Genomic DNA, 12,716 nt, shown 5'->3' with positions numbered 1-12,716 from the left:
AAGCATTTTAATACAAAAATTAACAAGCAATAATATTATACGGATTAAAATTCGATTACGTTCCAAACCGTTTGTTTAAAAAAGCAAAAACGCAAGCAAAAGCAAAATGGAAATGCTCCAAATCCTTTTAAACAAATTTTAAATTTGTTAACGAGCTTTTGGCTTTGTTTACTAACAAAACCATTAATTGGTTACGAGCATTTTCCGTGCAATCCAAAAAATGCCCGAGCTTAAAATGGCTTTTTTACGTCCAAAAAAAAAACGTTTAAAAGCTTGGCTTTCCAATTGCATAGCACTTTTTAAATAAAGGAAAACGTATTTATATATAGCAGTTACTTTGTTAAACGCAAATTCGAAAAAAAACGTTTGAAACGATCGATGGAATAAAAAAAATGCTGGGAAATTACGCTTTTACAATTTTTAAAACCGCAATACAAATAAGTGCTGGATTTGCAACAAACCTAGCTGCCGCTTTACCCGGCATTGCTAAAAAAAAATAGCGCAAATTAAAAAAGGGCTGGAAACAAAATCGCTAAAGCAACGGCGATTAAAAAAAAGTTTTTTTTAATTCCTTTTTAAATATAAAAAAAAGCAATAATAAAAACAACGAAATACCCGCAAACGATTTACAAATTTAACCAATATTAAAATTTAGCGATTAATTAAATAATAATAAAAAAAAACGGTTTTATTACAATTTTTTACCGTTGTTACCGCAAAATATTTCGCTAACAAAGCTTTTCGCTACCGCATTTACGTTTACTTTTAATGCCAATTAAATAAAAGCAATAAAAAGCAAATATTAAAGCAATACGTGCTTTTAGCAAAAACAAATGGTGCGGTATTATGCCCGATACAAAAGCCGCAAAAGTTTTAACCGCCGGTTTTACGCAATTCCGAACATTGCAACGCTATTTGCCAAATTTTTAAATGGTTATTGGCAATGCCAAGCATTAAATTCGCTTTGGCTTAAAAAACGCTTTATATAGCTTTGTTTGGCGAAATTACTTTATAAATTTCCGTTAAATTAATTATTTTTTATGTAATTTTAACGCCTACCCTTTTTTTTATATGCTTAAAGGATATGGACAAATTAAGGGTTTATTTCGACAATACGCGCAACAAATTTGTAACCAAGCAAAGCAAGCGCGTACCAATTACTAAATAATTAAGTTACCTATAGTTTTTTATCGATAAAGTTAGCGTTACAACGGCAGCCGCTTCGTATTTAACTAATTTATAAAGCGCAAAAATGCTTTTTTTAATAAAAGCAAAGCTAAAACGTTTGCATAAATAATTTGGTTATTTTTTTGTTAAGCGCTTTTAGCATGTGCTTAATTAAGCAAGCTATTAAGCAAATTGCAACGCTTTGCAAATAATTAATTAAATATGTTACCATTGCTAAATTACAAGTTTCGCTTTGCGACGCTTTAAATTGACGCTTAAAAATAACGTTAATTTTAATTACGAAATAACCGTTAACGTTATGCATTTAAATAGCAAATAAATGCTTTATGTAATTAATGCAAATATTGCATTTAACGCCGCAACCTTTTTTAAAAAAAATTAGCTAAAAAAATTTGGAAAGCTTTTAAGCGTTATTGGTTTAACAATTATTTTAACCCGTTTAACGTAATATTTTACGATGCAAAAACCAATTTTGCTACAAATAAATTTCAAGCAAAAGCAAAGCTTTTTGGGATTATTTGCTACCAAGTTTTTATAAAAGCTTATTAATTAATAAGCAAAGTTAAAAGGTATTACGGACTTTTCCGTTGTGCTTACAAAATAATTAAAAAGGAATGCTTTAATATCCACCCAAATTTAACGCTTTAAAAAGCAATTAAAGCGTTAAACGATACCGTTAAACCCAATAAATTGGGTTTTACGTTATTTGTTTTTGGTGCCATACCCCGATTAATTAACAATTCGGCACTTACAAAAACGCAAATTTAACAAACGGTAGCAATTACTAAAGCTATGGCAAAATTGCGCAAGCTTTTTGCTAAACGAAAAGTTAATAACGCTTTAAATACGCGCAACGGTTTGAATATCGAAAAAACGTTGCTTAGCTTTTTTGCTTTAAAAAATAAGGTTTTTATGTACCAAAAAAAAGGGAATAGCAAAAACTTTTTAAATTTTTATTAATAATAAATAATAAAGTTATTATCGATATGTTAAACGGTTTAATAACGTTTTGCAGCATTATTTGCAAATTTTACCACAAATTGGAAAAGCAATAAATAACAAATTTAAAAAAATAACCGGAATTATTTGCATACCCAATTTTGCTTAAATTGCAATTTCGAAAACAATTTTGCAAAATTACCGAATACCAAAACCATAATTTAATAAATAATAACAAAAACAATTTCGAAATCGAAAATTTCCCGCCGCCGCTTTCGCGCCAACGAAAAAAAACGCGCAAAGCATTTTAACCTTTAACATTTCCGGTTATTACATTAACGAATATACCGAATTCCAAATACAATAAACGCTTTAAACGCAATGCCGCGCGGAAAATCACTTTATTAAATTTTGTAAGCGCAAAAAAAATAAAATCCATGCGTTTAGCGCTTTATTACCGCTAAATTGGCAAAATTACAACCCCGGCAAACCATTTAAGCAATTAAACCAAAAAAAAATTGGGAATTTATTGGCCAATAAAATAATAAAACCGATAAAAAAACAGCAAATCGATAAATTAGCAAAGGTTTTTGGTTTACAAATGGTTAAAAAGGTTGAAAAAACAAATTCGGCACTTTACGAAAAGTTAAAATTTGGAATGCAAAAAAAGGTACAACAATTGGGAAAAGGCAACGTCGCTTACCCAATTCCTAACAATTATGCAATGCAATTAACGCTTAATCTTTGCGCTTGCATTAACTTTTATAATTACAAACAATTAATTAATAATTCGGAATATTAATTAAGCATATATTTAAGCCAAAACCGAGCTGCAAATGACCGTTTATTTACATTTACCCAAAAAATTGCAATAACATTATTTATTTAAAATTTTGCTTTGTTTAATTAAACCGTTTTACGGATTGGCCGAAACGGGATTGCATTGGTTCGTTACATATTAAAAGCATTACAAAAAACGGTTGGATTATTCCATTTCCAATTACGATTTTTATTTGCTTTTTTTAAAAATTGGTAAAAGCTTTAAAATCGTTAATATATAAATTAACGATACGTTAAATTTGGGCAGCAAAGTTTATATGGAAAAAAAGAAATTGCTTTTTTAAAAGCAAGCTTTAAAATTAAGCTACGGTTTATTTTTGGCCCGGAAAATAAAAGCCATTTTAACCGTTGCAAAATAACAATTGGCAAAACGATTATTTGCATGCAGTAAAAAGGACAAGCAAATTGGTTTGAACTTGTACTTTGCAAATACGATAACATTTAGCAACAATACGTGGTTTAGCGCGTACAAAAAGCATATATTAATTCCATATATTTGCCGGAAACCGTATTTAATTATTTTGTAACCGCGCAAGCCCAAAACCCTTTTAATACAAACGTTACCAAGCTTAACAAACGCATTTAATAACAAATTAATAACGCGAACAAAAGCTTAAATTATATGCAAATCGATTTAATATAAGCCAAATTATACGTATTTGTAAACGGGTTTTTTGCAAATAACAAAAACTTAAATTTACAAATCGGTTTTTTAGTTATTTTTAGCGTTAAATAAAGCATAAAGCAAAAAAATAGCTTTTAAATTACGGGAAATATATTGCATTAAAGCTTTATAAAATGCAAAAGAATAATACGCAGCGTTTTTGCCAGCGAAATTTACGGCATGGTTAACGGGTTTAATGCAGGTTACGTCCTAAAAATTACGCCTTTTGCAATCGGCGAAAAGCTAAACCTGCCCTTTTGCAAATTGGTAATTTGCATTAATAATTTGTTGCTTTACTAATGCTTTATTTAATTTAAAATAATAACGGAAAAACGCTTTATAATAAATATTATGGCTTTTTGTAAATTTTATAAAAAACGAAAAATCGATAAAATTCGGTGGATTGCAAAAGCAAACAATTTTGCGGATATTATAACCAAAAATTAGCCAAATAAAGCTTTTAAAAATTTCGTTAACTTTAACGTAACGATAATTAAAGTTAAAAAATGGGTAAACCGAAATTAAAAATAAAAAAAAGCTAAAAGTTGCTTTAATCGATTTTTTTTATGTAAGTTATAAACCCCGAAAATATAGCGCAAAAAAGCATGGAACCGTGCTTTTTATAATTAATGGGAATAGCAAATAAAATAGCCCAAAAAACGATACCATAATCTCCTTTTACTTTTTATTTTTTTTGTTATTAAGCATTTTTATTAAAACCGCAGCATTTTACATTTTTAAATTACCAATTAGCCCGCAGCATTACGCTTTGTTCGCGTTATCGTAAAAAAATTACTATTTGCTTTAGCAAATATATTATTTTTGCCCGTATTTTCGTTGGCAAAAATTAGCATTATTTTGCAAATGGTTTGCTATTTATTAAATTTTTACAATTAAATAACCTTTGTTAAAAAAAGCATTTTGATTATTTAATTTAAAAATAAACTTATAGTTTTTTTGCAAACCTTTTCGTTTTAACGCTATACGGCAAAAAATTTAAAAGCCGAACGTATAGCTAAAAAGGGATTAAAAATAATTATTAATTCGAACTTACAAATAAACTTTCGAAAATTGGAAAGTTTATATAAATTTGCATGTATGGCTTAAAACGCATAACCAATACCTTTTTTTATTTGGGATTTAATTTTAATAGCTACCGCTTTTATCCAATTCCGGCATTTTGCCAGCCAAAGTTAATTTAAAGCATTTTAAATATGGAACCGATCGGAAATCCCCTTTTTTACCGCGCTTATTAAAGCTTGCAAAAAACGGGTTTAAACTTTTACTACCAATAGTAAAACGAATAAAAATTGTAAAAACAATTTTGTTTTTTTTCCCTTTTTTTTTAAGAATTAACAAATTAAAATAATTTTTAAATTGTTAAATGGATAAATCGATATTTATAATTACAACCAATGGATTTTATAATTGCGTCGAAACAATTTTTAATTGTTTATAAAGCACAAATTAAGTTATAACTTGTTCGTATTATTCGATATTAACATCCATAATTACAACCGATAAATTTTGTAATTGCATCGAAGCAGCTTTTAATTGCTTAAAAAGCATAAGCTAAATTATAGCTTGTTTGTATTGCTTAATGGAAAATCCGTTTTTAATTTGGAAAGTTAAAGGTTTTGCAAGCTTTTTTTCCTTTTTACGACCAGCTTTTTGCGCAGCAAAATTTTTATCCAATTAAACGATAAAATTGCTTTATGCATTTATTAAATCGGCATAATTTATTTAACGCGTTAATGCCGCTCCCGTAATAGCACTTTCCGCAAATTTAACGCAAATAAATTGCATAGCATTCGAAAAAAACCTGCCGCCCACGTTATACGCTTTTTCCGCCTTTTCGAAAGCATTTCCAGCAAGCGCAAAACCCCCCGAAAAGGTAAAAGCAAAATCGTTATCGGCCATTTTCGGTTTTATCGAAATAAAAGAATTTCGAATTCGATGCTTTGCTTTTTAACAATTTTCCTTTTTAAAACGATCCGCAAAAGGACCCGATACAAATCCCACAAAAGCATTAGCCGCGTTAATCGGTATAAAAGGCTTAATAACTGGGATTTCGGGATTAGCAATTGGAAAATCGATAATTTCGGAAAGACCGGCAATTGGATCGAACGTAAAGGTTTCGTTCGGAACGAATGCTTTAAAATAAAGCACCGGAGCAAAAGCAAAAAAAGCGCCGTTTAAATTTTAAAAGGTTGTAAGCCGAATTTAAATTTTTTTTTTAAAGCGGCAACTTTTGCAAGCTCGGTTATACCAAGGCCTTTTTTTGTTATTTGCCATTTTGGCTGCAAAAACGATTTAAAAAGTAACAAATATTTAATTAAAATGTTAAAAACAACAAAGTGCAAAGTAACAAAGCACCGAAAAGGAGGTTTACCGGTGCAAATTGGCTGGGCTGCAAGCGAAATGGAAAAAGTGCCTTTTATAAGCGCAAACCTTACCCCCAAAAATTACAAAAGCATTCGCTAATATTGTTTTTTATTAAAGCAATTTATTAAATAGCTTTTTATTGCGCTAAAATTTAAGCTTGCACCACTTTTTTTATATTATTTTTCGCGTTAATAACCCGGTATTCCCAAAAGTATAGGAATGCCTTTCCAAAGCGCATATCCCGATCTTTTTTTTCCCGCATCCATTTATAACTTGCATAAACTATCCTTTTATTAAGTAAAAGTCCGGATTACCAAATCCGGCGTTTTTTCCTTTATTACAAAACCCATATGTTGGGGCCTTTGGAAATTCCGGCAATTTCCAGATTAAACCTTTTATGTTCGGAAAGGTTTATCCGGCGTTTGCGCATAAAAAAAAAGTGCTGGTATTGGAACAGTATTTTTGTACGCGTGCAATCCGGAAAAAGGAAGTTGTTACAAAAGGCTCCGGGATCTTTTAAATCCCGCACGTGCCAATATTATTTGCTTTAAGCAAAGCAAGGAACCATTTTGTTAAGTAATCGTCCTTGTGCATATAAAGGGCAATCCTGTGCCTTATTTTGGCAAATAAATTCCTTTTTCCTTATGCACAATATAAAACTTCTCCCCAAATTTTAAAGATTTTTGTTTATTACTTTTGGAGATTTCCAAGCCGTTTAACAAAAGTACCAAACTTTTACTAACAATTAAGTTATATAACAATTTGCGCAATAATACCCGGTTTAAATTAAGGTATTTTGTAGTTAATATCCATTAAATAACAAATAAGTTTTAACAATGCAAACCTTTCCTTTTAAATTATAAAATAACGGTTTGCGGGCTTTTACAACGGAATTAAACATTATAAAGTAATGCAACCCTTTTTTTTGCTTGCAACGCGGGTTTTTACAAAGGAATTGTTATTATAAAGTAATGCAAACCCTTCCTTTTACTTGCAACTTGCTTGTTTATAAGCTTTTCCACAAAGGAACTAAACATTTTTATCACTTAACGAAGTATTTATAAAATTCCAAATAGCGTACTTATAAAGCGCTCGCTCAGCGTACAAATAGCCCTTAAAATGCTACCCCAATAAGGTTGTACAATTTTAATTTTAGCTTTCGTAATGCTTTTTAATAAAGTTGCATAGCGTATTTATAAAGCGCTTGCTTAGCGCTGCAATTTGTGGTTTTAACGCTTTATAGCGCTTTATAACGCTTATTAACAAGCTTAAAAAGCTATTAGCAATTAAGCTTAATTGGTAATTTATAGCGCTTTCGATTGCTATGGTTAATTAATTAATTTGGGGGCTTACAGCGCTTTCGGTTGTTGTGCTTAATTAATTAATTAGGCTTCGATAAGCTTTTAATCGCTTAAAATTACTGGTTTTCCCGGGTTTATAACTTGTTAAATTACAAAGTTTAAATTAAAGCTTTGCAACACAATTACAGCAATTTATAAAATTACGTTTACAAAAGTTAAACTTGTTAAACATTATAATATAATGCTAACAAGCCCACGTTAAATGTTAAAAATAGGTATTATTTTAAGGAAAGGGTGCCAATTTAGTGCTTTTTTTTATATACTTACTAACGTTAATCCCGCGGGTTTTTACCTTTAAAGGGTTGCGGTGCCGCGCGCAATTTTCCGCAATATTATTTTGTATAAGGATTTTTAAAAATCGATTTACGGCCACCAAAGCGATTTCCGCGTTCGGCTTCCAAATTTAACTTGTGCCAATTAACGTGGGGAAGTGCAGGGTAAGTGCAGGGTAACACCTTACATAACTTGTTAATTTTAACAAAAGCTAAAAAAGGTTAAGGAAAAAGTGGCAATTTCGGGGCAAAACGGGGAAAGGTTAAAGCGCAAATAAAAAGCGGGTAATTTACCGGATTGGTTAAAAAGCGATAAAGAAAAACGGGACGTTGGAACGGGACGAGGGCTGGGCGGCGATATATATAAGCGGGTAACCGTTTAATTGCGCCCGCGCCGTAAAATTCGATACCAAAGCAACAATTCCAAGCAATAACGTTATTTCGGCAATATTAAACAATGGTTTAATATTAAACGATAACGTTACCGCCGGGGAAGGAAAAGGCGGATGTTACGGGTTAAAAGCCCGTATAATAGCTTCGGTTATGCCGGAACCACGCCGTTACAACCGGGCAGCAATTTCGTAAAAATTCCAGCCATATTTGCAACGCTACATTGTAGCGCTTTAGCAATAACTTACTGGGGAATTGGGTTTTTTTTCGCGAAAGGGGATCCGGCCAAAGGCCTTTTTTTATTTTTTACCCTTCGTAATAATATAAATTCCTTTTGGCTGCACTTAAGCGTAAGCTGTTGGCGTAAGCCCTTTACACTTTTGGAAAAAACATTTAAACCGCACTTAAATTATTTATAAATCCTTTTAATTTGTTAAATTACCTGCTACTGTTAAGTACGTTTTAAGTGCTTTACTTTAAAAGCAAAGGCTTAATTGTAACACATGGGTTAAAGTTAGCTTGTAGGAAGAAATTTAAGTTAATTCCTTTTTAAGCTAAAGTTATCGTTTTTACCTTACAGTAATATAAAACCTCAAACCCAATTAAACTTTTTACTTTATTATAATTACTTTGTACAACCTTCGGCTTAACCCCGTAACATTTTTAACCGGGTTTCTTTACGAAGGAAAACCTTAATTTCCTGGTGGGTTGCTGCGGAAGCGCCGCTATGTAGCGTTTCGGGTGTAGCTAAGGTTTTTACGGTATAGCCGCCCGGGTATAACGGTGTAGCTCCAGCGTAGCCGCAGTTACAACACGGGCTTTTAGCCCGTAACAAATTATATTTAAACGTATGTTTTTAGCGTAAGTGTTAAGTGCACGGGCGAGGCCGCCCAAGCAAAGGAAAGGAAAGGGCGCTAAGATAAGCAGCAAAGCACGGACCCTCCCGGTAACGTGCCGGCGAATTACCAATATCGCGGCCGAAATATAACGGCGAAATTAAAAGATAAAACGAAGCCTAAATTGTACGAAAGCGTTTAAAGCACGGGAAGGATTTATAAAACCAATCCCGCGTGCCTTTAAAAGGGTACAAAAAGGGAAAAGGTTAAAAAAGGAACAATTAATTGTATAATAGCAATTTGGAAAAAAAATTGCATCGGATTAAATGGGAAAATACCGCATCCGGCCCGTAACTTGGTAATTACCCGCTTTTGCACAAATTAACCTTTAATATATTGTGTTTTTTTTTGTTTTTTTTATTAAAAAGGCAAGCCCGGGTTGTTACCGGAAGGAAACGAGCGAATTAAAAAAAAGGCATTAATAATTTTGCATTGCCCGCAATAACGCCCGACGCAACGTTAAGCATTTTGGAAAGGGCCGTTGGGTTACCGGAACAAAATATTAAAAAAACTTTGCAAATTTCCAACGATTTCGAAAAATTTTCCGTAAAAAAGCTGCAAAAAATAAATAACGCGCTAAAGGTTTAAAGCAAACGCGCCCGTTTAATTTGGAAAATTTAAAATAAAAGGTTAAAATATACGCATAAAGGCTTAAACGAAAACAAAAAAAATACCTTTAAATAACGAAAAGGTTTTACGTAAAATAAAATTACTTTTAAACCATTTATATTTAAAAAGTTTGCAATATAGCAAAATATTGCTTATTATATTAGCAATTACAAATTTATTTTCGAAAGCAAAAAGGAACGTTACGGTAAAAACCGTGTAAAGGTTTAAATAGCTTTTAGGATTTTTAACCATTAATAACGGGCGCAATAAACGAAATACAAGCAAATACATTACCCAAATATTCGTTTACCGTTTATTTAAGCCAATTTTTTGCGGTAGCTTTAAGTAAAGTCGAAAAATCCCGATTTGCAAATATAGCAAGCAATTAAAAAGCTTGCAAAAAATACCGTTATTAAGCAAAAGGATTGCAAATCGTTTAAAACGTTCCGGATTGGTTAGGATTTAGTAAAAAAACGATTTTTTTTAAATTGGCATTTAAATAAACGAAAATAACATTGCTTTTTAACCGTTTCCGCCCCAAAATCCAAAAACGAATAACTTTTAAAAGCCTTTTTTATATAATGGAAAATTTGTAAATTAAAGCTTTTAAAACGGAAATAATATTGGGGTAGCTTAAAAGGACGCCGGGAAATATAAGTATTCCAATTATTAAAAAACCGGTTATTTGCTATAAATGCGGGCAATTAAACCATATCGCCGCAACATGCAAAATACGGGTGGATAATGCGAAAACCCTAACAATTCCGGCAATTATTTAAAAAGCAAAAGGAAAAAAGCCCGAAATACGGTATTACGGGTATAAAAAGTTGGGTTATATCCGGCCGGCGTATTTTAAAAAAAGCAAAATATTGCTATTTAATTCGATACCGTTATTTGGCCGTTCGGGCACCGAAGCTTAAAAGTGCGCCCCGGCGGTTAAAACGCGTTAAAAAACCAAAATGTATTTACAAATTAACGGTTGCCAGGTAAAGTTAAAAGTATTGGTTAATAATAAAAGCAACGTTAATTTAATGCATAACCGTTTATTAATAAAAATAAAAAAAATACCGGTGCTAAACGGGGGCTATTTAGCGTAATTCGATACCAAAAAGCGCATGCTTACATAAAGGGAAAAAAAATGCAAAACTTAAATAACGAATAATTAAAAAATAACCCGGAAATTAATGGTATTTTACATAATTGTGCTTTGGAACGGGTACAACATTACGTTAAGCATGCTTTGGTTTTAACAAAAAAATATTAAAATCCGGTTTAAAAATATAAAGTAAAGGTTTCCGGTAATTACCAAAAAGGTTAAAATAATTTTGTTAAAAATAGTTAAAAAATTGGTTTAATTAAAACAAGCAATAACCGTACTAACGGTTGCACGTTTGGAAATTCCGAAAAACCCCGGGAAAAAGTTAAAAGCTTTTCCGGAATGGGTTAAAAGGATGGTTGCAAAATATGCGCAACTTTATAAATCGAACCTTTTATTAAAATATATAAATTAAAATTATGCAATTAAATTAAAAAAAACGATATTGCTTTACAAAAGCATTTATTTTTTATTTAAAAAGGAATTAAAAACTTTTCGGGAATATTTTAACGAAATTATAGCAAAAGGTTAAATTTAGCATTTAATTAATCCCGCCGGCGCCGGGATTTTATTTGTTTTAAAAAAGAACGGGAAGTTTTGCTTTTGTATTAATTATTAAGGCCTCGTAGTGCAGTGGCTTTGCACCAGGCCGGTCCCGCCAGGACCACGGGTTCGAATCCCGTCGAAACCACAAAGGACTTTTTGTTCCTTAGCCGCCCGCCTTGCTGGGCCGGAAAAAGAAAGGGGCCGCCCCGCTAACGGGCCTCGCCCGAATTAATTTTTACCCACGCACAATTAATTAATAGCTTTAACAATTAATCCGATTCCGACCCTTCCAACCCCGACCCTTTCCAACCCCTTTCGCACCATTTCGGAAGCCCAAAATGCAAAAGGCTAAACCAAAAAAAAGGTAACGAAAAGGCCTTTGGAAAGGCCCAACCTTACCCCAACGAGCGCACGCACAAACCGACGAATTTAATTACCATCCCTTTCTTTTTTAAATATTAATTACAAGCCCTAACCTTTTTGCAGCCTTTAGCCCCAATCCCAACTTTACCGCCCCAAATAGCCCAAAACGCAAAAAGTTAAGCTAATAAAACGGTAACGGGAAGGAAAAGGGCCGGGTGCTAAAAAAACCAGGTTAAGTGCGTAAAAAGGCCTTTTAAGCGCTTTGGACAAATTTAAACAAAAAAACCGGTAAAGGACCCTTTTAACCGAAATGGACCCGATTCGTAGCCCCCCCGGCAAAAGGGCCAATTTGGCAAATCGAATAACGAACCAACCAATTAATTACAAGCAAGCAGGACGCGGTTTTATCGGCCTTTTGCAAAAGGGGCTGCACGCGAAAGGACGGTTAATTTCTGGGTGGAGCTTTTACGAGCAATCGAGCGTAAAAAAAAGTAAGCGTTAACCAAAGCGGTTTAATACCGCTACGGAAGCGCACCGCCAAAAAGGCGGGAACGCAAGCATAGGGTTTTTTTTCCTTAGGCCTAACCCAAAGGTTTTCCTTTATTTGCATATACTTAGCCGTAGCATTAAGGTTTTTTTTATAAATATAACAGCGTATAAATACATACGTATTAATTATTGGGATTTTAACAAAATTATTAGGAAAAACCGATTAACATTTCCGTTAATTTACAAAATATTTAACCGGGTATTTAAAAACCAGTACTTTATTAAGCTAAATTTAAAAAACGCTTATTACAAAATACGGATTCGATAAAAAAACGAATGGAAAATTGCTTTCCGTTGCAAATATAAACATTACGAATATTTAATAATGCTATTTGGCTTAACCAATGTACCGGTAACGTTTTAAAGCTTTATTAATATAGCATTTGGGAAATTAATTAATAGCATTTGCATTATATATTTAAACGATATCCTTATTTTTTCGAAAATACGGGAAAAGCATTGTAAAGCGGTAAAAACGGTGCTAAAGCGTTTTAAAAAGTATAAGCTTTACGTTAGCCCGGTTAAATGCAAATTTAAAACGATAGTATTATTTTTAAATTTAAAATACCAAATTCGGGGTAAATTTGCCGAACAAAATTGTACATCCAAAAATAAAAA

The 12,716-nt window shown here is 32.3% G+C and overlaps 1 protein-coding gene and 1 pseudogene across 2 annotated transcripts; one reads left to right on the top strand and one right to left on the bottom strand.

The window, feature by feature from the left end:
- Positions 1-3,679: 3,679 nt before the first annotated feature.
- Positions 3,680-4,195, bottom strand: GGTG_04979 (hypothetical protein; the record flags this gene model as incomplete). The annotated part of the gene is made up of 2 exons (XM_009222778.1): positions 3,680-3,841; positions 3,881-4,195. Coding segments are annotated over 2 exons (477 nt in total), but the record flags the coding sequence as incomplete, so codon positions are not given.
- Positions 4,196-11,259: 7,064 nt separating this feature from the next.
- GGTG_20087 lies at positions 11,260-11,331 on the top strand (annotated as a pseudogene). The gene has a single exon. The product of its transcript is annotated as a tRNA-OTHER (tRNA).
- Positions 11,332-12,716: the final 1,385 nt, after the last annotated feature.

Source organism: Gaeumannomyces tritici (assembly GCF_000145635.1).
Source record: "Gaeumannomyces tritici R3-111a-1 unplaced genomic scaffold supercont2.2, whole genome shotgun sequence".
Classification (NCBI taxonomy): Eukaryota; Fungi; Ascomycota; class Sordariomycetes; order Magnaporthales; family Magnaporthaceae; genus Gaeumannomyces; species Gaeumannomyces tritici.
This window is presented reverse-complemented; position numbering and strand designations above follow the sequence as displayed.